At 42.1% G+C, this 26,838-nt stretch overlaps 1 protein-coding gene across 11 annotated transcripts in view; it reads left to right on the top strand.

The window, feature by feature from the left end:
- The window catches only part of TENM2 (teneurin transmembrane protein 2), a 1,283,391-nt gene that overhangs the window by 995,416 nt on the left and 261,137 nt on the right, over positions 1-26,838 (top strand). For all 11 annotated transcript variants that reach the window (XM_032252759.1, XM_032252757.1, XM_032252755.1 and 8 more), the window contains one exon: positions 17,639-17,877. In XM_032252759.1, coding sequence (XP_032108650.1) covers positions 17,639-17,877 — 239 coding nt within the window. The remainder of the gene's footprint in view (positions 1-17,638; positions 17,878-26,838) is intronic.

Below are 26,838 nucleotides of genomic sequence, written 5' to 3'. Positions count from 1 at the left end.
CCCCAAGCTTAAATGCCTGAAATTGCTATACATGGTTGATGTGAGAGGAATAATCTATAATAAGCAAAAAAGGAGTGGCAGTTTTCTTATTTTTTTTTATTTTTTTTTTATTTTTTTTTATTTTTTTGTAGAGATGGAGTCTTTCTGTGTTACCAGGCTGGAGTGCAGTGGCACGGTCTTGGTTCACTGCAACCTCTGCCTCCCGGGTTCAAGCAATTCTCTTGCCTCAGCCTCCCAAGTAGCTGGAACTACAGGCACACACCACCATACCCGGCTGATTTATTTTGTATTTTAGCAGAGACAGGGTTTCACCGTGTTGCCCAGGCTGGTCTCGAACTCCTGAGCTCAGGCAGTCTGCCCACCTCATCCTCCCAAAGTGCTAGGATTACAGGCATGAGCCACCACACCTGGCCAGTTTTCTTTTTCTTTTGTTTTCCTTCACCTCTGCCAGCTCCTTCATTTAGAATTATTTAGATGACTTAGGAATTGTCAGCAGCTATACAAGAATTTCGATAAATCAATTTTGTTGTCCTTCCTCGACCTTGAAGAAATCCCATGTGATACTTAGTCGGTCCCCTTTAATTTTTGCACATTTATATACCTTCTCTCTTCTTTCTTTCCTTCCTTCCTTCCTTCATCTACCCAGCAAATGCATCTTGAGCATCCACAAAAATAGCCATTATTGGGTTTTTTGGTTGGTTGTTGTTTTTTCACGTCTTTCTGGGCCTGAGAGTACCGATCTAGAAATAGAGAGAAATGAATTAGAACTTCGGTTCTCAAATAAGGAATGCCATGAAATACCAGTTTTAAGGCTGAGAAGACGGGTAGGTATAAAACTCAAAAAGTAAGTGGGGTAATAAATAGTATAGAGTACTGGAATATTTATGATATTTGAGTATTAAAGGTTTGTGAAGATTTGCAGTAATCTTCTGAATTCTGTTTACGCCACTGTTTCCCAAATATCATGGAACCCTCTCTTTATCTAACACTAGTAATATACAAATATACTTGGTGATCCAAAAAGCATCTTTTACGATGTTGTTTTTCAGATCCTCTCTGATCTTATGACAAAAGTAGAAAGGCCAGAATTTTTTCAAGCCCTTGCTAGGAAGGACTTTATGATCTTGCTTTCTAAAATAAAACATAATTTTTCTCAAAGCATAAACTTTTAGAATTCACTCATACCTGAACTCATTTATCAAGTCAGGCAATATTTGGGCTTGGCACATACAGACTGTTTATAATATAATATATGCTAACCAGAAAAACTTTCATTTAAAAGTTTCATAGACATTATTGGGTATATATCCAAAGGAATATAAATCATTCTACTGTAAAGATACACGTGTGTATATGTTCATTGCAGCAGTATTGACAATAGCAAAGACCTGGAATCCACCTAAATACCCATCAATGGTAAACTAGATAAAGAAAATGTGGCACATACACACCATGGAATACTACGCAGCCATTAAAAATGAGATCATGTCTTTTGTGGGAACATGGATGGAGCTAGAGACCATTATCCTTAGCAAACTAGCACAGGAACAGAAAACCAAATACCACATATTTTTACTTATAAGTGGGAGGTAAATGATGAAATGACAGCACATTGACACAACAAAGGGAACAACAGACACTGGGCCCTACTGGGGTGGAGGGTGGGAGGAGAGAGAAGATCAGAAAAAAAAGATTCCCTTTTGGATACAATGCTTAGAACCCGGTGACAAAATATTCCATACACCAAACCCCCATGACACGAGTTTACCTATATAACAAACCTGAACATGTACCATTGAACCTAAAATAAAAGTTAAAAGGAAAAAAAGAAAAGTATATCTATCACATATTAAAATATGACAAGTGAATATATAAAAAATTGAAAAACTTAAACTGATGTATGAGTTATTCTAAATACTTTATATAATACATCCAATAAAATAGAAAAAAAAATGTCATGGATAGATAGGCTTCCTAGAATGTAAACCCCACTCGGTTCTCACTAAAAGGTCTTTTCTGAAATGGGAGCCTGCTGACTTGGGTATGTTAAGACATTTCCTAAGGTATGAAATATTTTGACTCTTTCTACTACTGCTGCCACCTGGCTCCCTGGTGATGCTTCTTGTTTTGTAATTCTTTAACACTTTTCAAAAACAAACTCAGGATATGGATAGGGTACAAAGAGACTAGCAAAATGCTTACTGTCAACCAGAATTTGAGCTTCCTGAAGAGTTCAATGTTGATTATCATTGTCTACATTTAGAAAACAGCTAGAGGTTTCACAAAAAGTTAACCATTTTTTTACCATATTATATAGTTGGGATTGTCCTCTCCGTGTCTCATGCTGGAATGTGATCCCCAATGTTGGAGGTGGGGCCTGGTGGGAGGTGTTTGGGTCATGGAAGTTCATCCCTCATGATCAACTTGTGCCTTCCTCCCGGAAATGAGTGAGTTCTTGCTTTATTAGTTCCTGCAAGATCTGGTTATCTTAAAAGAGCCTGGTACCTCCTGCTCTCTTTCTCCATCTCTTACCTTGTGATGCCAGCTCCCTTCTCCTTCTGCCATGATTGGAAGCTTCCTGACGTCCTTATCGGAAGCATATGCCGATGCCCTGCTTCTTTTACAGCCTGCAGAATCAGGAGCCAAATAACACCTTTTCTTTATAAATTAAGAAGTCCCAGTCTCATGGATTCCTCAATAGCAGCACAAAGTAAACGGGGGCACCCCCATGATCCAGCAATTCCTCTCCTAGGGAGATCCCCCAAATATTTGAAAGCAGGTGCACAAACAGACATTTTCACACCAATGTTTGTAGCAGTACTATTTACAATAGTCAAATCGTGGAAACAACCCAAATGTTCATCAGTGGATGAATGAATAAAGAAAAAATGTGGCCGGGAGCGGTGGCTCAAGCCTGTAATTCCAGCACTGTGGGAGGCCGAGGCAGGCGGATCACAAGGTCAAGAGATCAAGACTATCCTGGCCAACATGGTGAAACCCCGTCTCTACTAAAAATACAAAAAAAATTAGCTGGGCATGGTGGCCTGTGCCTGTAGTCCCAGCTACCCGGGAGGCTGAGAAAGGAGAATTGCTTGAACCCGGAGGCAGAGGTTGCAGTGAGCTGAGATTGCGCCACTACACTTCAGTCTGGCGCCTGGCGATAGAACAAGACTCTGTCTCGAAAAAAAAAAAAAGAAATGTACATACACACACACACACACACACAGACACACACACACACACACAGACACACACACACACAAGGAAATAGTATTCTACTATAAAAGGAATGAAGAACTGATACATGCTACAATGGGGACAAACTTGAAAACATTATGCTAAGCGAAAAGAAGCCAGACTCAAAAGGTCACATATTGCATGAGTCCATTTATATGAAATATCCAGAATAGGCAAATCCATAGAGACAGAAACCAAATTAGTGGTTACCAGGAGCTGGGAGTGAGAGAGTAAAGGAATGGCGAGTTACTGTTTAATAGATTTTGGGGGGAATTTGAGTTTTTCTGAGGAGTAATGAAAATGTTTTGAAACTTAAATAGAGACAGAATTTAAACATTGTGGATGCCCTGAATGTCACTGATTTGTGCACTTAAAAATGGTTAATTTTGTAACACATGACTTTCACCTCAACTTTTAAAAAATAATTAATTAATTAGAGAAAATAGTGGGAAGATCAGCATGCCACCCTCTCTATAAAACGTCTACTCAAGGGAGAGACCATAAGATAGTTAGGCTGGAGAACCAGTCTCTTCTCCAATCTTTTTCTAGAAAGGTTCCAGGGGAAAAAAATGTCTGCTCTCAAAACATTTCTTGAAAGGATTAACCTTAAAGTCACAACACAAAATACCAGTACATGTGATTTGATTAATAGTGGTAAATGGATCTGAGTGTGTAATATGTTGACATCTGAAAGACTGTCAACATGATCCCCATTCAACATCATGGTAAATGCAACTCTTCAACAGACGTCTTGAAGCACCAAAGATAAGGAAACAAAGAAAGGTGCATTGGGCAGGACTCCTTTGTTACAAAGGTAGAGGAAAAAGAACGCTTAATGGATTCTTCTCTAGGTGGAGGAGGGTAAATATAGGATTTTTCCAAGATGAAAACCATTCTATCATATTGTATTAAAAGTGATTTGGAAGAGAAAAATGCACCAAGAAATCTTCGTGTTTGCAGAGATACCAAGCCTAGGAAGATAAACTGCTCTGTAGGTGGGCAGGGAAGTGACAGATAAGGAGCATATACATTTACCAATAATTCTTCCAGACTTATAGGAAGATGATCTCTGAGGACCCAGTTACAAACTGGGAGCCGGCCAGGCGATTCGTGTGAAGTAATGCCTGAAGATATGAGGCCATTGGGTTGCTGTGGAAAGAAAGAAGGGATAGGGCTGCAAAATACCAGCATCCCTTAATCAACTCAGAAATTAATCAAAAATGCATTCTCCCACTGTTTTACAAAATCACTGGGTGTCTAAAGTGAAAATAATCATGATTATAGCTGATATCCCTCAAGAATGACAGAAAACTTGTGGAGAATTCCAATCTAAAAGATCAAGAAAATGAAGAGGTTCACAAAACACACCAAAGTGCTCCTTTGAATAGAAAGATGAAACCTTCACAATGGATTTAAAATAACCATGTGTAGGAATAATGAGAACATGATGTTGTTTATCGAAATCTTGAAAAACCACAATGACAGGGGATCCCTTGACAAGGACACTACAGGGAAAATAAATACAAGTGTTGCATCTGAGAGCAGAGAGGAAACTTTCTGCATTCATCGCCTCCTACAGGCAGTATAAGATAATCTTTCAAGATCTATGTTGGTTCATGCCTTTATTCATTAACTAAAAATTGTTGGAGCACCAAACATGGGCTGGGCATTCTTCCAGGGCCTGGGGATACAATGGTGAGGAAGATGATGAAATCCTGGCCCTCCTGGAATGCACATGTCATTGGGAAAGGCATGTGACAAACAAGGAATGAAGGAGATAGCTGCCCAAGGTGATCCAGGTTAAATGAGATATCACAATGCAGGGTGGGGGAAATGGGCCTTTGTGCCCCACCCCCAGCCCTGGAGGTGGACTGTTCCCAGCTTTAACTTTGTACAAGGTAGGGTGAGAGATGCTAAGATGGGAAAGGTTGATCAAGGAAGCCTTTCTGAGAAAGTGAGCTTTGAGGATAGACTTGAAAGACCCAAGAAAGAGGAACCATGCAATAAGAAGAGAGAAGGACAGGAGAGAGGGAAACACAGTGTGACCACCGGGACTTGGGGAGGAGCTTGGCCTCTTTAAGGAACAGCAAAGAGTGGCAGGAGCCTTGGGAGCAGAGCACGGAGAGATTAGGAAGAGATGACCTCGACCATCACAAGACGCCTTGTAGGCCGCAATGCAGATAACTTCTAAGCATAAAAGAATGGGAAGGTTTGAAATATGTTTTGACTTATGTTTCTAGGCAATGACTGACTCCTGTGGGGAGAAGGGGCATAACGGGCAAAGTGGAAAGAGGGAGGCCTCTTTAAAGACTGCTGTGTGCAGGAGGCCGGGCGCAAGGTGTGAGTGGTGAGAAAGGATGAGGATGTGTTGGAAGCAGAGAGGAAATCAACTGAGGATGGATTGGGCGTGAGGGAAGGGCAGGAACCATGGTGAAGCCTAGTGAGGTAGATGGCGTGGCACCCACCCAGACGTCACCCTCCAGGACTGGAGCAGGTGTCCTTCCAGTTGCTGGTAATGTTGGCAGCCAACAGAACTCAGCCAAGTCCGTCTCTGAGATTGGCCTTCAGCGGGGGAGAGCCACCTCTTCCAACGACCTCCTCTGGGAACAGCCCACATCCAGTGACCGGTCCGAGTGAGAATATGAAGGGCCAGCCTCCTCTGCACAAATTGGAACAACTCAGCAGAGCCATCCCAGCTCCAGAGCTTTCCATGGAATTGCCCTAAGCCCCTCCCAACAGCGTCACAATTCAGCTCCCTGCCATACCCACCCAGGGCAGTCCACTCCCTTCACTCCCTCACACACGGTCTTCCCAAGAGCACTTTCTAAAACACTTCCTGCATGCAATATATTCCCATTCCTGGGGATGGCTCCAGCACAACTGGAAAAGTGATGGCATCTGTAACTGATATGGGTGAAGCTTGGAGGAGAAGAGAAGTTTGGAGTGAAAATCAAAAGGTGTGTTTTGGTCATGCTAACCTTGAGATATGCCTGACTATATCCAAATATAGACAGGGTAATGGGTATAATATTCAGGTCTGGCTAGAATATTCTGGACAAAAACCAAAACCCTCAAGGCAGAGGTCAAAGAAGACAACTGAGCTTTTTCATCACAATGGTCTGTGCTGAATTCCCAATGAGTATCTCCAAGCCTAGTCGTTTTTCAGATAGAATACACCTAAATGTGCTTCATTAACTCAAAGAGATGGCATAGTTAGAACCCTTTGTACTTGGTCTAAAATATAGATCCCATGCCTTCAAGCCATGGATTTTAGCTATCTTTTCTTCCTGCCGCTGGCCCAGATCACACCGCCCTTCTTTTACATCTTCAAAAATTGCATGGCTCCCACCCCAGGGCCTTTGCACATGCTGCTCCTACTGCCTAGGATGCTCCTTTTTACTATTCTTCGTATGGTCAGTTACTTCTTATCCTCAGACTTCTCCTCAATCCCTTGGTACTTCTGACATTTTGAAAGTATTTTATGTATTGTTTACCTGGATGTGAGTTTTGTTTATTCTGTCTCTCTGACTGAAAATTTCCTATGAGGATAAGGACTTATTCATCAATACATCCAAACTTCTAGTACCATGTGATATATATTCCATGGTCAATAAATACTGGCTGGGCAGTGATTTCCTATTTGAGATACTGTGTTCATTGCCGCGGTGGACGCAACGCAGCACATACATGTTTTAAACACTTCCTGTGAGCCTGCTTCTGTGCTCTCAGATTGTATTGATGCTCTCTCTCAGCCCTTCCAAGAGTTCTGGGATGTAAATATTGATATTGTCTCTATTTTTTTAGAAGAGGCATCCAAGGCCCAGGGAGAATACCTAGCTTTCCCCACATCATGCATCTCCCGGTGAAGTTGAGATTTAAGTTCAGGTGCGCCTGGCTCCAAGCCCATTCATTTTCCCCCTCTAACATAATTAGTGAATTCCTTCAGCAGACTTTTTGAGCACCTGCTATGAACAGGGAAAGATACCAGAAAGCAAAAGAGAGAGAGCCTGGCTTTGTAATTTGACTTAAGAAATAAGACAAAAACAAATGTGATCACATGAAGCAGAATATGATACAGGGATATACCCAGAGGGTGCTTCCAGCTTGAACATCCTCTGACTCTCTGAATCGTCCAGGCAATAAACGCAATGGCAGAAGTCATTCTGTTCCTTGGCTGTGTCCGATGGTGTGCATTCTTTCTCCATCTACCTCTAGCCGCCGGTGAACGCATAAGTCCATTTGAAATGGCTGTCTGGACACTCCCATATGATAGTGCATAGCGAATTCAAAGTCAAATTTGAAGTCAAAGTCAGACGTCTTTGGTTTATTTTCCTCTCCTATATCAAGACTCTTACCAATTAACTTGAAAAAAGTCACCAAGTTAACAACTCCAGGGGGAAAAAAAAGACTCTTCATCTCATCCAAAGATTCTGAGATGGATTTGCTCACAAAACACCAGGTTTCTTGAGTGACCTCGAGAGACCTTGCCTGTCACACTGAGCAGTATATCATTTCATGGAGGAAAAAGAAAAGTTTTACCATGAAAAATGCTATGTTATATCACAGTGTGACACTATTTAAATATCAAGAGTCGAAGCTTCTATTTAGAAAACGGAAGGCAATAAATTGAGTTGCTAATTATTCCAGCTGTGAATATTTTTGGTACGGCTGCAAATTTTGAAGAGGGCAAAATAGAGGATTTTCCTGTTGTTCATGGCATATGCAAATGTAGTGGCAGTCCCCTATGAGCCGAAAGGTTCAGGGTTGAGAAACCTTGAAAGCGTATTTTTTTTTCCTGAATTAAATTGGCTTGAGTTGAAGCTTAGGCAACTATGATATAAAATAGACTTTTCACTACACTAATTGGATTATTGGCTTCTTGGTTTTCAAACTTGAGAAGTAACAATTTAAAACATTTTAAGTTCTATTTTTAAAGGAAACAATTTACTTCTCAACCTAAGCATAAATTCTCAACCGGAAGAGAAGAAGCACACTAGTAACATCCTAGTCCCTTCTCTTCCTTATAACACTATTTTGGGGACAGTGTGTGGGGGTGCCTGCAGTTCCCCAGTCACCAAGCTAATTAGAACAACTCATTCATTCAACAAATATTTTAAATCAGCTGGGCACTATGCTAGTTCAAGAAGATTTAGTAAAAGCTAAAATATTCTATACATGGCTCCTGCCCTCAAGCCATTAATATCTGCATTTATTGACAATTCACTTGATGTCAATCTCAATGCTAAGCATTTCACAAATACACTCACCTAATCCCCCTAACAAGCCCATGAAGTAGCTACTTTCATTCTCAGCCTCCTAGCAAGGTTAAGTAACTTGCCCAAGATCACACAGTGATGAATATCGGAACCAGAAGGCAAACCCTGGTTCTCTTGGTCTAGAATTTACAGACTTAAAACTGCCTTCTTGGTACCATCCTGTTGGGTTTCCTAAATAATTAAATGAATAATCATGATGATGATGACAGTAAAGAAATGTTTCTATGTAGAAAAAGAAGTCTGACTACAAACATCAAGTGTTTATGAGTCTATCTGTAAAGTACAGGAGATGTTAACTTTCTATTTTTAAAATTTATATCCTTGGCCAGGCACAGTGGCTCATGGCTGTAATCCCAGCACTTTGAGAGGCCGAGGTGGGTGGATCATGAGGTCAGGAGCTTGAGACTAGCCTGGCCAACATGATGAAACCCCGTCTCTACTAAAAAATACAAAAATTACCCGGGCGTGGTGGCGCATTCTTGTAATCCCAGCTACTCAGGAGGCTGAGGCAGAAGAATTGCTTGAACCCAGGAGGTGGAGGTTGCAGTGAACAGAGATCACGTTACTGCACTCCAGCCTGGGCAACAGAGCAAGATTTCATCTGAGGAGGGGGGGGGATTTACATACTTGATTTTTTGTAATGTGTACATTTTATATTTGCAAACAAGAAAATAAAGACAACGCTTAAGCGATCACCTAGTTTTGCTTCTCAAGTAGGGCTCAGTAGCGTAGTATCCATCATTTTTCTCATTATCTCTTTTTCACCTCATTCTCTATGCTTCTCTCCTTCTGTTTTCTCTTTCTCTCCACGTTCCTTGTCTCTGTCTCTGTCTGACTCCGGAACCTGCCCCTTGAATTTTCCCTCAGCCACCACCATTCCTTTTCATATGCAAGAGGGTATTCGTGGTGCCAGCAAGGGCGGTGGTTATTTAACTTCTCTCCAGCTAAATGTTTTATTATAACTCCTGAAAACCTAATTACAGTAACTTTACATGCTACAGTACCCTTTATGGGCTACCTCTTTATTAAACTTACTCTTTTAGAGACAATAAACTTGATGCTTCAAAGGGCATGTCCAGAACCAGTGAAATGTAATGAAATCTGGAGTTTTCTAGTGCACACCCCATCTCCCTCACTGAGCACCACACCCCCGTTCCTGGGTGTTTGTGCCTCTATCCTTTCCTTGGCTTTTTATCAAATTTCAGACACTGCATGTACGATCATCTGAATATTTTAGGGATTAATGGGCTGTGTATCAATGTTTTCATCCGGTCCTCTGAATACCCGTGAGTTTATTTACTGGGGAGGTCAATTTTCTCGGTAGAACAACAGTCGACACCTGGTTTACCTGATAACCAGAGTTGCTTTTTTGTACACAGCGCTGCGTTGAGACCATTTAAGACTTCTGCTGTGTTTCAAAAACATTTGCTGCCACAGGCTTTGTGAGCAAAGAACAACATGTTGGTCTGCCCTGTTAGTCGTTAGTTGTCCTGGTTAGCTGAATGGTACACTGTGATGTGGTCGTGGGATACCGGTGAGTGAGAGAGGAAGAGAGAAAAAGGAAAAAAAAGCGTTGACCTTGGGAATTGAGGCAGCAGAATTATTTGTGTGGTACATTTCTGTTTCACAGCCCTGCTAGGATTTTCCCCTGGGAATAAAGCCAAAACAACAGAAAATAGGGGGATCCCCCTGGTTGCAAGCTGCAAAATGGTACTTGGTGTTAAGGAATTGTATGTATTTGTTTGTTTCTTTGGTGTGATTTAAGGTTAATGACTAAGTTTACTTGTGATTGACTCAGAGAAAAAAGGAAAGAAAGAAAAAGAAAAGAAGTCTTTTGTTGGAGCCTCAGCAGTTCAGTCAGCCTCCGCTTCTCAAAGCTACCTCTCTAGATTAGTCAAGCTCCTTCTGGATCATAAGAATAAAATGAAAATTCACAGCCCTTCGAATTGGTGGGGGCCCGTGTTGCATGCATGTTATGCATGAGGCTTTTTTTGTTTGTTAGGTTTCTTTTTAAAATCTTTCATGGTTGTTTAATCAGAGACAATGCATGCCCTTAATTTTCTAAGCCAGTTTGAAGCAGAAGCCTGGTTAACCAAGATTCTGCCTGAAATCCACGTCTTTGCTGTCATGTAAAGCACATAGAAGAATGGCTGTTCAGCTTTTAGGTACGCTTCTCAGTTTTTATTAAATGGTTTTGTTTTCACATGAGGAAAAGTGATGACATTTACCAAAAAGATTGATAGTTAAGGGTGAAGTGATGATCCCTGTATTCTTAAGAAGGAACAGGAACGTAGGATTCAGAGCCGAGAATGCAGAGCCTTCGCCTTACTATTCCATCCCAAGCCCCTAACCTGTGCCTGGCAGAATGCTGGGTGCTGTGACCAAAGCCCCCATCCCCCACATGACATGACTGGGAAGGGAAAGAAGTGTGTGGACTCCTTTTATTTTTTTGTAAGACATCAAGGACTGGTTTTCTCTATCTCTTGGAGTGTTAGCAAACTCCAAGGACAGCACTTTGGGGGCCCCTCATTTGCCTTTCCTTTCTGAGGCACAAGTGGCCAATTCTGAGAGCAATTGAGTTGTGCTTGAAAAATGTCAAGTGCATTTGGAAACTACACATTTTTGCTGATGCCTGGAGTCCCGAGCTGAGCTACTTCCACGACCGACCGCTGGGAAGAAGTTCAGTTGGGGCATCACAAATGATTCATCTGAACACACTGAGCAGGCCACTCAGGGGGAGAAGCTGTCTTAATAGCCGGTTCCGGGAAAAATCAGGAGACATCCCCCAAGCCCCCTTGGTCCTCCCTTTGACCATCTGGCCAGACCATTACCTTGTAGGTCTTACTTCATTTTATTTGATTTTCCAGCAGCATGTGACTGCAATCCTTGGTTGAATCAAAGCTTGCATTTTTTTCAACTTTTTATTATGAAAATTTTCAAACATACAGAAAAGTTGGAAGAATGCTACCATGTAAGAATAACCACCTGGCTTCAGCAAGTGCTACCATTTTGCCACATTTGCCTTATCTATTTTTATAGAGCTTGAGAGATAGAGATCTTTTTGCTGAATCTTTCAAAAGGCAGTAGCAGACTTCATGAAACTTCACCTAAAGACGCCCACATTCAACGCTTACATTAAAAAATATATCTCTACTAACAATCTAGTGTGTCCTCTGCAAGTAAGATGCATGTGGAAGGGCATAAAAATGATTCAGGTAGAATTTCTTTAATGTTAATGAACATTAGAATCCCCTAAAGACCTGCTTCTTTTTTTTTTTTTGAGGTGGAGTTTCATTCTTGTTGCCCAGGCTGGAGTGCAATGGTGCGGTCTCAGCTCACTACAACCTCCACCACTCAGGTTCAAGTGATTCTCCTGCCTCAGCCTCCCAAGTAGCTGGGATTACAAGCGCCCACCACCATACCCGACTACTTTTTTTGTATTTTTAGTAGAGACAGGGTTTCACCATGTTGGCCAGGCTGATCTCAAATACCTGATCCCAAATAATTCGCCCACCTCAGCCTCCCAAAGTGCTGGGATTCAGGCGTGAGCCGCCGCACCCAGCTGCTGGGGAGCTTCTTAATCGTTACACTCCCAGACTCTAACTTCAAACCTGGATAGGGCCCAGGATTTTGTACTATTTTTAACACTGAGTGCTGTGTTAGAAGCAGTACAAATTCCTGGGCCCAGGTGATCACTTGAGGGCTGTGTTAAAAACAGTATAGATTCCAGGTATTTATGGGACACAGTCTGAAGATCACTTCTATCGAATCTTTCTATTTGTTTGTTGAATTTAATCTGCTAAAGATTAGTGACACCAGGGTGTAAATATATCATGGGAGAAATAGATTCTACATATTATTGGTTTTTTGTTTAATCATTTCAAGCCCCAGAAACTAGACAGAAGAGATGTGATAACTAAATGGGTTTCTTTTAGCTGCGATCATCACAGACACCACAGTGCCAATGAGCGACCTGAGAGATACATCCTGTGAGAGTTTATGCAGTGCTGAAAAGTATACAGGTTGCTTTTTTTTTTTTTTTGTGGAGGGCTCTGGCCTTGCATGTGTAAATATAGACTCTTGCCTGCATGTACATATGCAAACTTGTAAATCTGTTTGGCAAACAGGCATCAACACGGCAGGAGGAGCCTATTTTAAAATTAAAAATGTTCACAGTACTATTCTTTTAGCATTCATTATTTTGTTCTTGGAAAAGGTTGTAAGTCATTTATTTAACAAAGATTTGTTGAGTTCCCCCACTCTAAACCAGGCTCTATTTTAGGTGATAGGATACAGCATGAACAAAATGATTATTTTAAACTTTATAGAAATTCAGTTCTAATGATGGGGACAGATAATAAGTAATATGCAAATAGACACATGCATTTAATGAAAAAAGATCAGGCAGTTATGACAGGATAGATAATAACAGAAACTGAAAGGGCCCAGTTGGTCAGAAGATCTCTCTGAGAAAGTGCTATGAGAGCAGAGATTGAAGGAAGACATTGTGTAGATATTTCCAGGCAGAAGGAACAGTAAGTGCAAAGGCCCTGAGGCAAAAAGATGTGATATGATGGGCAACAGCAAAAGGACAATATGATGGGCAGAGTGGTGGAAGCTTCAGTGGGAGAGGTAGCCAGAGGGCAGATTATGCAGAGAGTTGGAGGCCATGATAAAGACATCTGATTTTATCCTCAATGTTATTAGAAGCCTTTATTGGGGAGAAACGGGGCTTTGTTTGATGACATGTGACCTCAGCTAACTTCCTTTTTAGAGGAAAGTGTAGAAAATTGGCTGGAATTTCAAGGGAACATTTTTAGGATTTCATAAAGCAATGCCATGTGCAAGAAATAATCATATCCTTCTTTTTTGTTATAAATGAATGTATTAAAAATAATATTAAAGCCAATTGAAACTTCTTAATCTTCACCGTGTTGCTTTCATGTTGCTAAAACATTTCTATGTTCAAGTTATTTATTCTGTCCACAAATATGACTGATGTCCAGACACTAATGTTTTGACTCTGGATATAACAGGAATAAGTAATATCTACCAGTTCAAGTGTCCAGGAGTTCACATTCTGGTTAGGGTGAGACATATTTAAAATAATTATATACCGATAGATTAGTAACACCAGGATGTAACTGTATCATAGGAGAAATAAAATTCTGTTTATAAATCAAATCGAGAGAGAGAGAATAGATTTATGAGTGCACAAAGTGATGGTGGCCATGTTAGAATAGATTTCCCAGGTAGGTGGTTGGAATGTGGGTAGGAGTTGGCTAGGATGGGTTGGGTGGGACAGAGCAGAAAAAGCCATTCGATTCAACTGAACAGGCTTGTTAAGAGAAAATGTGTATCTTTTTGCGTGGCTGAAGCATGAGTGCTTGGGAGCTGGGAGATCTGATTAGAAATGAGGGTTAAAAAATGGGTAGTGGTGGCCAGGCTTGGTAGCTCATGCCTATAATCCTAGCACTTTGGGAGACTGAAGCAGGTGGGTCACAAGGTCAGGAGATGGAGACCATCCTGGCTAATACAGTGAAAGCTCATCTCTACTAAAAATACAAAAAATTAGCTGGGCGTGGTGGCACGCACCTGTAATGCCAGCTACTCCAGAGGGTGAGGCAAGAGAATCACTCGAACCTGGGAGACAGAGGTTGCAGTGAGCCAAGATCACACCACTGCACTCCAGCCTGGGCGGCAGAGCAAGACTCTGTCTCAAAAAAAGAAAAAGAAAAGAAAAGAAAGAAATGGGTAGTGGTTGTAGAGAGCCTGGTTCCATGTTGAAACTTAGGTCCCGTCTTTCAGGCATGGAAGGATAAACACGGATTTATAAATCAGAGCACAATGGCATTGTGGCTTGGGAAGGAAAAGGCAGGAAGGTAAAGGTTGGGGTTGGTGGGTGAGGTTTTGAGAAATGAAATTCATGGGATTCATTCAGCTATTGGATGGGAAAAGACAAGGGAAAAGGAGGAGGTTTCTTGGGTAACTGGGAGTAAAGGAAGTCCAGGAGGGGTGGACTTGAGGATGTAAATGAATATAGTCTGAATTTGGTTGGTTGTGACTTACTCAAGATAGCCATGAAATAAGATACCCAATGCACAACGGGATGTGGGTCAGGAGCTAAAAGGCCATGAGCTAGATAGAAATGGAGATCTGGAGACTACAGACACATCGGTGGTGGCTGAAGCCCTAGAAACTGGCAAGATCACTGAGGAAGCAAGAACTGGAGTTCGTGTGTTTTTACTCACTAGTGACTCCTTACAATGCCTTTATGTTCCACTGTTTTCATTTGATTTCCTATTTTCATGCTCACTCTGGGAGAACTGTTTAAGAAATAAATTTGAAGGAGTTCTAAATCAAATTCCAAGGTTTCTCTGTCACCCGGGTGGCTTTCTTCTGTGGATATGTTCAAGCCTTGTTATAAGGCAGCGGACTATCTAGTAACTTAGAAAACTCTTCAGGTATTTGTTCGACATTTGCCAAGCTTTAGAATAAAATTTGTATTTCAGGCTCCTTATGTAGCTCTGAAGGATTAATAATAAAAGCTACTCACATGGGCTGACACTTGCTATGAGACACACCTTGGTTAAGTGCTTTTCCTACATAATCCTGCATGATATTGTAAGATTATTGATGGTTTTCCTACAGTGTTGCAATCCTCACAATAAGAAGTTATGAAGTACCTGTACTCTTATTACCTCTGTCTTACAAATGAGGAGATGGAGGTTCTCAAAAGCAGTGTCAGGTCCTTGCAAAAAATGGCACTACCAGGACTACCAGGGTCTGTCTTGTGGCGCAATGCTGTCATGAACGCCATGCCTACTGCCTCCTCTTCCAAAACACCATTTTAAACTGGTGCACTAAAAGAGAGCTGCGGGACAAAGAGTCCAAAGCCTTATTTATGGAATAAAACTTCTAGACTTTATTTTAATGTTAGCTGTGTTAAATAATTCACTCATCAGATACTCATTTTCTGACATGATTGTCAGTCATATTGGGTTTGTTTGATCTCTGTGAAGGATTAGAATACTTTCAAGGTTTTATCTGGAAGAAGCCAAGATACATATATTTGTAATGACAACTATCCTGCCTTACAAGCCCACTGGGAAAGCCTGCTAGCCCCCAGATGCAAAGCAGTGTGGTGTAGTAGGTCTGATTAGAGCTTCAAAGGGTCTAACTGGATGTAAATAAAAATTGTTTTAAGTCAGGCAGACTGGAGCTTGAGCCCTAATGACCCTGCTTGCCAACTCCCAGCGTTAGTTTTCTCATCTATAAAATTGAGGTAATAATAGTACCCACCTCTTGGGGTTAATGTGACGTTTATTTACAAGTAAAACCTTTAACATTGTAACTGACACATCGTTAGTGGTCAATAAATTAAGTAGCACCTACTGAAAAGGTGAAGAGGAAGGAAATAACGGCAGTAACATTTTAAAATCTTACAATTGCAGATGAGTAAAACTGCAAAATAATGAAAGGACTCTGTTAATTCATTCACTCACCCAACCATTCACTAAGGTCTGCCTCTGCATGTTGGGTTGATGTGGGTTCTGGGAACTTCAGGGTGAACAAGGTACAAAATAAGACATAGTCCGTGGCCTCCAGCTGCTCAGACTCCTGCCTCAAATTCCACTATATATTCCCTGGAAGACAAGTCCTCATTTTAAACAAGGTTTAGCAAGTCACATTTGAAGTTTTATAAGTGGCATGTATAGGAGAGAATCGTCAGAGAATTAATAATTAATAGTCCTTAAAGTGCCCGCAGAGTGATAGACTCCTAAGCCTGAGGAGGAGCCGTATCCTCTTCTGCACTGTCTGCTCTGCTGTACGGTTCTGCTGGGTGGTTGTCACACCACAGCTCTGGCTTCCATGGGCACCTTGTTCAATTGATAGGCAAAGATGATCCAGAGATCAGATGATCATATGACCTGGAGAAGGTGTCTCAGAACAGGAAGCAGGACTGCGGGGGAGGTGACAGCAGGACAGCAAGGGTCAGAGAGAGTGTAAGGTAACATGTAAGTGCATAGGTTTTATCGAAAGAGCTCTGCGTTTCAGTCCTCAGACAGTTGCTTGGCTTCTCCAAGCCTAATTTCTCCTATCTAAAATGAAGGTATTCAGCCATAAAAATGGAATGAAATAATGGTTTTTGCAGCAACTTGGTTGGAGCCGGAGGCCACTGTTCTAAGTGAAGTAAATCAGGAATGGAAAGCCAACTATCATACGTTCTCACTTATAAGTGGGAGCTAAGCTATGAGGAAGCAAAGGCATAAGAATAACAGAGTAAATTTTGGTGACTTGGGGGAAAGGGTGGAGGGGGTGAGGAATAGAAGACTACATATTAGGTACGGTGTACACTGCTCTGATGACAAGCGCACCAAAATCTCAGAAATCACCACTAAAGAACTTGTCCACGTAACTGGAAATCACCTGTACCCCAAAAACTATTGAAATTTTTAAAAAGAATATATCTGGATTACAGAAAGAATTAAAAATTTTTAAAAATAATAAAATGGAGATATTATAATCTTTAGTTTGTAAATAGTTGTGACAATACATTTCAAGTGCCTTTCAATAGTAGGTATCTAGCTCTATCCATGTTCCTCCTGCAAAGGATACAATCTCACTTTTTCACAGCTGTATAATATTCCATGGTGTATGTATACCACATTTTCTTTACCTGGGTGACAAAATAATCTGTACATTAAACCCTAGTGGCACGAGTTTACCTATATAACAAACCTGCACATGTACCCATGAACCAAAAACAAAAGTTTTTTATTTTTTTTTAAATAGTAGGTGTCTAATACGTGATAACACTTAGCATCCTCAACCTCATCATCTCTGAGGAGGTGACGTTCAGTTTCCATATTTGCTTTGAATGCTTTGCAGGTTGTTGTGGAAGATAACAACTAGATGCATATGTGAAAGGAGCAAAGCATGCGCATTTATGGAATTCATTTATGTCGTCATTGAATGTAATGTTCGCCCTTTCTTCCACTCCAGGGTGAGGTTAGTTAACTAGGATTATGCTGGGACTAGATAGAGCAGAGTGGAAGAAAAGCAGCTAAATGTTCCTCCTTGGCTACCCGCAGCCACCCTGACTCTTTCCCTTTTCCCGGCAGGCACTTCCTCTTCAAGACCTCCTCGGGGAGCACACCCTTGTTTAGCAGCTCTTCCCCGGGATACCCTTTGACCTCAGGAACCGTTTACACGCCCCCGCCCCGCCTGCTGCCCAGGAATACTTTCTCCAGGAAGGCTTTCAAGCTGAAGAAGCCCTCCAAATACTGCAGCTGGAAATGTGCCGCCCTCTCCGCCATCGCTGCGGCCCTCCTCTTGGCTATTTTGCTGGCATATTTCATAGGTAAGTTAGGATGGCCTTATTCAGCAACATCGGGGGTGACCATGCGGGGGAGAGGCCACAGATTTGTGAATCCAGATGCCCTCTATGTCTGTACAATTTGCTTCTTGGCTCCTGAAAGACGTGATAATGTGTGATGGATGGAGGTGATTTTTTCCTTCCTGAAATCCACTTAAATCTGATGAGCTTCTCCTTCATGTTTCTAAACGACATTCATCAGAAGGGAAATTAAGCATCCCTACTATATCCTTTCTTGGAGATGAGCTGAGACTTGTCATTCCCACAAACCTATCCCTCACTCTCAGAGTGGCCTTCTAGTCTTCTCTCTCCTTGGATTTTAACCCAGGTCTGTGCTTTGAAATGTTTTCAACACTGGTTAACTTCAGCCAAAAACCAAATTGAAGAATAGTGGTTGGCATGCCTGAGAACATCTTGATTCGAGAGAAAGCCAAAGTAGCTAGCTTATTTTCAGAGCTGTGGAACAGAAACAGGACTGACAGGCTGGAGCATCCATCCAGGTCTTTATACAGAATCGAATTACCCAGACACCATTGGCCTTGCCCATATCCCTTCCACAGCCTCAACTCTCTCCTCACCATGAGCGGCTGAATCTGAATCAGGGTCACCTCTCCTGGCAGCTGGGCTTCTGGTGACTTAGTGTATGACATAGGTGAAGTCGCTGGAGTATCTGTCTCCCTATGCCAAAGGTGTTGGTTTACAGCCACAGGGTGTAGCCCTGTCACCCTGGAAAGTGACAGATGCTGAGCACCCAGGGGCAGGGTGCCATGTACGTAAGAGCATCTTGGGCTGCACACAAAGCCTGCTCACGGCTCTTGGCCCCAACAAAGAGCCCCAGTGCTGCTGCTCTGTCAACTGAGCCTGCAAAAGGCAGTTCTCCTGGCTTAGGAAGAGTCCATGGTGATGTCTGTTAAAGTTTATTTGAAACACTTGATGGTTCTGGCTTGGTTTCAGGGCAGCTATGACAGACCTGCCCAGTTTGGCTGTGCCATGTTGCAAAGCAAACCCGTAAAACCCCAGTTCAGTGAAGCTGACTCCAAAACAGTTCCCAGCACGTATGCTGAAACTCCTCCCATTGAAGAGATGAGAAAAGGCCACCCTGACCGTGCTGGCCTTGCCCCTTCCCTCAACATAAACCCTCCCTTCTCACTCAGCACTGGGGGCTCCCACACATCCTTCACTCCCAGGCAGCAAGCATGGCATCTGCCAAAGAAGGAACTGGCCCGGCACTTCCCAGACCATTCTACCTTAGCTTGCCTGATGGCAAAGGGACATGACTGTGCACCCCCACAGATCTGGCGCCCTGCCCAAGGCAGACCAATACAATCTAACAATTAACATAAATTTTTCACTTTCTTCCATAACATAGCTATATTTGTCTTACTATGGAAAATAAGCATTTATATTCCCTACCAGTTTCATTTCTTAGGAATGCCCTCCCAGAGTGAGAAAACTGACCCTCCAGGGAAAGGTGTCATGCTCATCTGGGGCTTTGCAAAAGTGTAGTTTGTACTCTACACCACAGCTCTACAGGGGAACTGAGGCCTAAGACCCAAGCACCCCTAATTTCAAGTCATGTCTGCTTCTCACTTACCTCTTGATGAAGCATGGAGTCATGGATCGGCCGGAGAAGGGCACAAGGATATCTGCTGCCCCGCTGAATCGCTTGAGTAGACTCTGGTGTGTTGCTAAAGGTAGCTTTGTGTGTTTCCCCAGGTGGCTGTTCAGGGGGCTCCGTGGAAGCAAACTAAATGTGCCTTTGGGGTCTTTTCATGATTTGGCTTTGTGTCAGAAACTTCAGAAAGGGTCCATGTGTTCGCTTTTCAGGCTTAATGTTCTGCTGCGTCAGCGGGCACCACCGGGAGCCCAGATACAGAAATTGTGGTACTGCCTGCCTCTGCCAATAGCGTCCCCAGTGTACCTTCTACTCTACTTGCTGGAGAGAGATAGATGGCTACTGCCTGATTTATGGGACTTGGTAGTTAAAATAGAATAGCTTTCTGTAAGGGCGATCATATACATGGGAAACGGTACAGTGAGAGTTTAATGTTTTAATCAGGTATGTAACTTGTAAATGATAGACTAGGAAATATATTTATTTTTAGTCTGCAGGCTACTGGAAGCTGGACCTGAGCATCTTAGCATGGTATATTAGTTTGTAATCCATCATTTCCTATTATATATTCTTTAGGTAAAATTATGCTTTGACCCTAGAGTATCAAAAAATAGTTTATAACCCAAAATGAGTGATGTAATGGGCCAATTTACCCTGCAGTGATGGCAGTAAGCAAGCAGCTATAGGCTTACTGTCAGCCACTCTCCAGAGGTGACCGCAGGTCTGCAAGCATGAAGGGGTCAGGATCTGAAGCCCTGATCTTGGCCACAGTGATTCCTTTCTCCTTAGCCTTGGCAAATTTCTTTGCCTTTTGGATCTGGGTTTCCTAAGTACAACATGGAGGCAGGGTGGTTATTTAACGTGCAGAAACTCAGAAGTATGATGAGGATTAATTAATGTGTATAAATCACTTTGAAGATGAAAAGCTTTGTATTATTACTTACAGAGCTGTAGGGGCATAAACAGTGCATTGCAAACACAGAGAAAAGTGCCTTTGGGAAGAACCAATGATTGTGCCTACCTGGAAAACAAGCCATCAGGGAAGGGCAGAAAGACCACATAAAAACCAAGGCCCTCCTATTCAGGAGACCGGCGCTTTTAAGGGCTGAGTCCATTCTGATTCACACATGACTCTGCATTCCACTAGAACAGGACAGGTCCTGAAATTGATGCATCAGCCCCAGGACCTTTACGGGCAGGCAGTGGGTTCAGGCCTGCCAGGCACTATGACAAATAAGTCAAATTATCATCCTTGCTTGTTCAAACCTGAAGAAAGAAGACATTCCAGAAATGAGCAATTTGGAATAGCTCAGCCCCCTGACAAGTTCTTCCATAGATCCAGGCCCGTGGGTGGGTGTAAAAGCAAAATACTAGTCCTTGTGCAAACTGGAAGACCCAGGCCTTTACCATTTCAGCAACGATGCCCAGTTCCTACCCACGCAGCTTGGGTCAGAGAACTTTTATGATACGCTCCTCCATCAGACCCTCTCTGTGCCAAATTCTCTCAGTGTACAAACATCCTGGAATAAATTACTCTGAAAAGCGGCATAAACCACCAGGGGACCACTTCGTGCATCACTCAGGCCCTGGTGCAAACAATTCCTGGGGAATACTGGTTTAGGAGAATGTGGCTGTGAAATGCAAGAGACTTTCCTCTAAGGAAAGTGTCTTTCCTCTTTAGGCAGCTCAAGTACTTTCATTGCCTGGACCATCCGAAGTCCCTAAGTGTCTGAATCATGTAACCAAAGTATTTTATAACCAACCTCACCTATTTTATACCAAATGTCTTGTGTTATCTTTATAGTATGCATAACAATAGCAGCTTAGAACCTTCTGCTTAGAACTAGAAGCATTCCCATTTGAAGCACTTTTTTTTTTTGAGACAGTCTCACCCTGTTGCCCAGGTACCCAGGATGGAGTGCAGTGGCACAATCTCGGCTCACCGCAACCTCTGCCGCCCGGGTTCCAGTGATTCTTGTGCCTCAGCCTCCCAAGTATTTGGGATTGCAGGCCTACACCACCATGCCAGGCTAATTTTTGTATTTTTAGTAGAAATGGGGTTTTGCCTTGGGCAGGCTGGTCTCGAGCTCCTGGCCTCAGGTGATCTACCCGCCTCAGACTCCCAAAGTGCTAGAATTACAGGCATGAGCCACCACACCCAGTCCATTTCAAGCACTTTTATATAACTGTTCGATTTGAATCATATCTCCAGTTGTCAACCAACACTCTAGCAGAAAATAAAATCAACATATTATGATCATTTGACAGGCAATGACACGGAGGCCCAGAGAGTCTGAAGTCTCCTGGCTAGATAGGAAGTTGCAGGGCCCATGCTAGGCCCTTGATCTCTTGATGTCCCATCGAAGGTCTTTCTCTTCACTCCTTTCTCCCCAAGATTGCAGTTAACCAGTTTCTCACATACTGTATGAAACTGAAATAAGTGATACCTTTGGTAGCATTAACTCACCTTACCTAGTTCTGTCCTCTTTAGCAAGGTAGAGTAGTTGGTTTCTCCTTCTGAATCATCTTCTAACACAGTGGATGGAAAATATACCTCCTTCTCGGTCTTTTTTTTTTTTTTTTTGAGACAGAGTCTTGCTCTGTCGCCCAGGCTGGAGTGCAATGGCACGATCTTGGCTCACTGCAACCTCCACCTCCCAGTTCAAGCAATTCTCCTGCCTCAGCCTCCTGAGCAGCTGGGATTATAGGCATGTGCCACCACGCATGGCTAATTTTTGTATTTTTAGTAAAGACAGAGTTTCACCGTGTTGGTCAGGCTGGTCTCGAACCCCTGACCTCATAATCCACCCATCTCGGCCTTCCAAAGTGTTGGGATTACAGGTGTGAGCAACCGCACCTGGCCCCTCCTCAGTTTTATAATCTGTCCTCATATTTCTGCTTTCCAGTTGTCTTGTGTTATAGAGGTCAGAAAACCTTTTCAGCAAAAAGCTGGAGAGTACATATTTTCAGTTTACGTTCTACTTTGTGACAACTGCTTAACTCTGCTGTTGTAAGTTCAAAACAGCCATAGACAGTGTATAAACCAACAGGCATGGCTGTGTACCCATAAAATTTTAATTATGCCCCCGGGGATTTGACTTTTATGTAATTTTTATGTGTTGTGAAATATTATTATTTTTTTAAATTTTCAGCCACTGAGAATGTAAATCCATCGTTCAGGTTATGTGCCATACAAAAACAGGTGGCAGACTGGATTTGGTCCACAGGCCATAGTTTGTCAACCCTTGTTTGATCACATGGCAGCTTATTTCCTAAGAATACCTTTCAGGGTGTCTACATCTTTATGACAAACAATTGCTTTCCAACTGGCTAATGGTCCAACCATATGTCCACTGTCAGTGAAGCAGGTGACTGACATTTTCTGATACTGCAACTCCATTTCATCACGAGTAATTGCATCTGACTTTCTGGCCCAAACCAAAAAGTAGAAAAGGCAAGTCACTTTTCTCTTTAAATGCTTTCTATAGGATAATTTTTTCCAAGGAAAACTTTAGGAGTTTTAGGAAGCTGCATCCTAAAAGCATAGCTTTTAACTAGATTGCTTGAAACAGTGCTCCAATCTATGGACGGAGTGGAATTGGCTGGTCATTTTGCCTAGTACTCATTTGTCCTCAATCTTTGATTATCCCAGATTCCTCTGCAAAATTATCACCTGTTTTTAGAAGTTACTCGGTTTCTGATGCCTTCGTTGTTGAGGTTTTCCAACAGCTTGTAATAGTGCCGGCTCACGGAATGACATCATTGCTTTCTTGTCCTAGGTTAACATTGGAGTAGACCTAGTTTCCTTAAAAGGCATTAAAGTTCGTGCAGGGCTACCCCACACCAAGGAAGAAAGATGCTTCTCTTGTGTGACTCTGTTGTTTAACTTCAGATAATCTTAGAAATTCTAAGGCGACAGTCAACACAAGAGTTCAGCATGACACGGGACTCAGACTGTCACCCCTGAGCTAAAACAATACACAACATACGCTGAGCTTCTGCCAGAGATGCTTCACGTGGTTGGGAAGGGAAGGAGGGAGAGAGAGAGATAAGAGCATTTATGTCATCCTAAATTAGTTCTTAGCTCTTCAGATCTCTGCCAAACTAAAATACATATATATATATTAGAAAGTCACCTTGTCTTTTTTCACTACAGTAATTCCTGCCAAATATGAAATACTATGTTTGAAGTTAGCTGCTCAACACTCTGTCTTCTGCCATTCTGACTTTGATCTGGAAAGAACGCGGGCCATCAACATGTCAGGATGTTAAAAGTGTGGTAATTTGGGGTGCTTTCAGTTTCTTTTGAAAACAATGAGAGATTATTTTCTATGGAAACTAAAAGCCTACCATGTGTTTAAAGTTGCTACACTTGAAAATTGATATGTTGAGACTCACACTGATGAATCTTGCATTCTCTGCCGCTATTTTGTGTATTCTCATCTCATTGAACAGAGCAGGTTTGGAGAAAACATACAGAAAATGACAGAAAATGATGAGAATGGTGCACTTGCCTGGCATCTTTTGTGGGGGCGCAGACTAGGAAAAATGTCAGCCCTCTCATTCCAACTCACTGCTCTTTGACTATCCAGAGAGACGGGAAACCTCATCCTCCTGTATGAATTCCAAGTTGCGTAATTACCTCCCACATCTAAAGGGCAAAATGCTGATGATTAAATCTGAACAGTCCAGCAAATAACATTTCCACCCAACGTCCTGGGTCCAGATGGTCAAACTGAGAAAAAGAGAGCTGCCCACAAGTAAGTCAGGGGACCCAGTTATATTATCTATGCTGGTGTCAGTAGCAGCCTTCTTATCTAGTAGATGTGCTCCTAACCTAATAATAAAGTCCTGTCAGTGCTTACACATTGGTGAGTCTTTGGCAGGGGGACTACCATCTCATAACAGCATATCTGACTTCAGAGGGCCTGTCAATTTATGGAAAGAAAATTACATCATTCCTTAGCTAGGTCTCCATCACCTAGCAGCCATGTGGCAGTGTTTGTACCTCATGTTTCACATTCAGAAAAAATGAATCCCTCTGCTTCAGAAGAGGGTGTGGCCTCTTTAAAAACATATTTGTGCAATTTGGGAGACTTGAAGTGCTCAGGAGGGCCAGCAGCTGTAGGGAGTTGCCTTTGCTTTCCTCTCAGAAATTCCCATCAGAAATCAGGATAGTCGGCCAACACAGGGCTTTCCCACCCTAGTGGGCAGAGGCTGGCGATGAGAGCCAGGAAGCAGGTTTTGGTCCTGACTTTGTAGAACATCGTAATAGAGAGCCAGAGAAGAGTGATAGGTGACACAACCCTGTGCGCTTCAAGGACCCCACAGAAACGATACTGGTATCATCTGCCAGTCCAGGACTTCATGCCTCTACAGAGTACACATTGAGTAAATGAATATGGGGAATTCGCCACCTACTATCCCTGAATTGCCATTCAAGCCTGGCCCTGAACTTTCTCTCTGTGACGATGATCTCTCCAGCAGTCATCCGTCCAGAAGCAGTAATAGGATACTAGAACATCAGTGTTGACTTCTCACACACTACTTATTTGGCTGGATTCCTTTGGGTGGTGGCCAAGCCAACAGGCCCTTCAGCTTCCGTAGCATGCTTTTAAATTCCCCGTTTCTGAAGCCTTTCGTTGGTTCATTTATTTGTGCTTGGGATTTCCTAATTAAGGATTCTGAGCACAACTTCTAATGGACTGTAAATTAGTGGGTTTTTTTCATTCTATATTTTACCTGGAACACAATTTCTGGTTCTTACTTTGCCTTGGTATTTAGACAGGAAGCAGCTTGATGTCATAGAAAGCATATACATGAACTTTGGGACTCTGGTGTCAGAGAGGCCTATGTTTGAAGTCTGGCCTGTAAACATAAAGGCCATGTGACAATGGGCTTGCTGTCTAAAATCTCTGCACCTTAGTTTCCTCATCAGAAAAATGGGGAGTATTCCTGCTTTGTAAAGATGCCTCAAGCATTCATTGAAGTGGTAGATGCATGCAACTCTTCTTCAAATCCAATATGTCGTCAGTTATGAGAAATGCCATCACTGTGCAACCCTAAGGGGGAAAGAGGTTGTCAGTTAAACCATGCCATGATTTCTTAGCATCTGTAATTTTTATTTTATATATTTGGAAAGAGATAGACACAGACCCTCTAGATTGATGTAACAACCATGCGAATAGGTAGGTCCATAGTCACAAAGGCCGTATAATACAACACCAATTGCAAGGTGCATTCTGATTCCAGACTTGTGAAAATATTTACAAAATTCTGAGTCTTATTGTCAGTGGAACATGGTGGTACCTGGCATACAATATAGAAGCTCAACTAAATGGAGCTATGGTGATTATTGTACTAGCCACTGCACACCTATGCACACCTATGAGAAGAGTATCCCCAATCCCCAAAATAGTGACTTGCACTGCCCAGCATTTCATAGGCAATCAATACATATTTGTTGAACTAATGAATGCCGATTAGGGTTACATCTGAGTTGTACCAGTTGTGGAAGATGTTTTCCAAATACCCAGAATCCCCAATCCCTAGCTTCACTGTTCCCCTATGTAAAGGAAGGCTTTTGGTTTCTTGATGTGGTAATTACCTCTGTTCCCAAATTGCACTTCTCAGAAAGCACTTCGGCAAAGGAATGGTTAGGGGGACGTGTAAGCACCACGTTTAAGCCCTCTAGTAGGAATCTGTGATTCCCTGAAATCGAGAGAATTGGCTGGGTGAAACTGGGAAGTGTTTGTGTCTGGCATAAGGCCATCATTTGGCACTCATATTACAAAAGTGTAGCAGAATTTAGTTGGAGTTCAAGGTGAAGAAGCAAATAATGGCATAAATCTAAAAATCTGTTGGCTGTTCCTCTGTAAATGAGGATGTACTAAGAAAAGAAAGCAATTGCTATGAGGCACCAAGTAGATAAAAGAACTATTATATGGTAAATTAGGTCTGTGTACACAAGCCACACAGAATCTTTTGTGTTCTGAAATGCCTTGCTTAGCTGTATAGCCTCATACAACAGAAGCTTAACCCAAAGCAAACTTCTGAAATATACGAGTTTCTCTTAAGGTCACCTAAAACCAGACTTATTTGTGTCCTCCTTTGAAAATTCTTTTATAGAAAAATTCATATTTTGATTGTTAAGAATAGATACCCAGAATTTTTGCCTGAGCCCTTCTCTTTTCAAACAAGTCATTTATTAAATTGACATCTCATAATAAGATTCTCTGCATTCAGAGAGCAAATAGTCCATCAACTGTATTAACACATTTAACATTACCATAAAAAAGAAGATAATGCATTGCATGTTCTGCTAATTTCGC

This window comes from Sapajus apella, unplaced genomic scaffold (assembly GCF_009761245.1).
Source record: "Sapajus apella isolate SASKATOON/1434 unplaced genomic scaffold, GSC_monkey_1.0 scaffold79, whole genome shotgun sequence".
NCBI lineage: Eukaryota > Metazoa > Chordata > Mammalia > Primates > Cebidae > Sapajus > Sapajus apella.
This window is presented reverse-complemented; position numbering and strand designations above follow the sequence as displayed.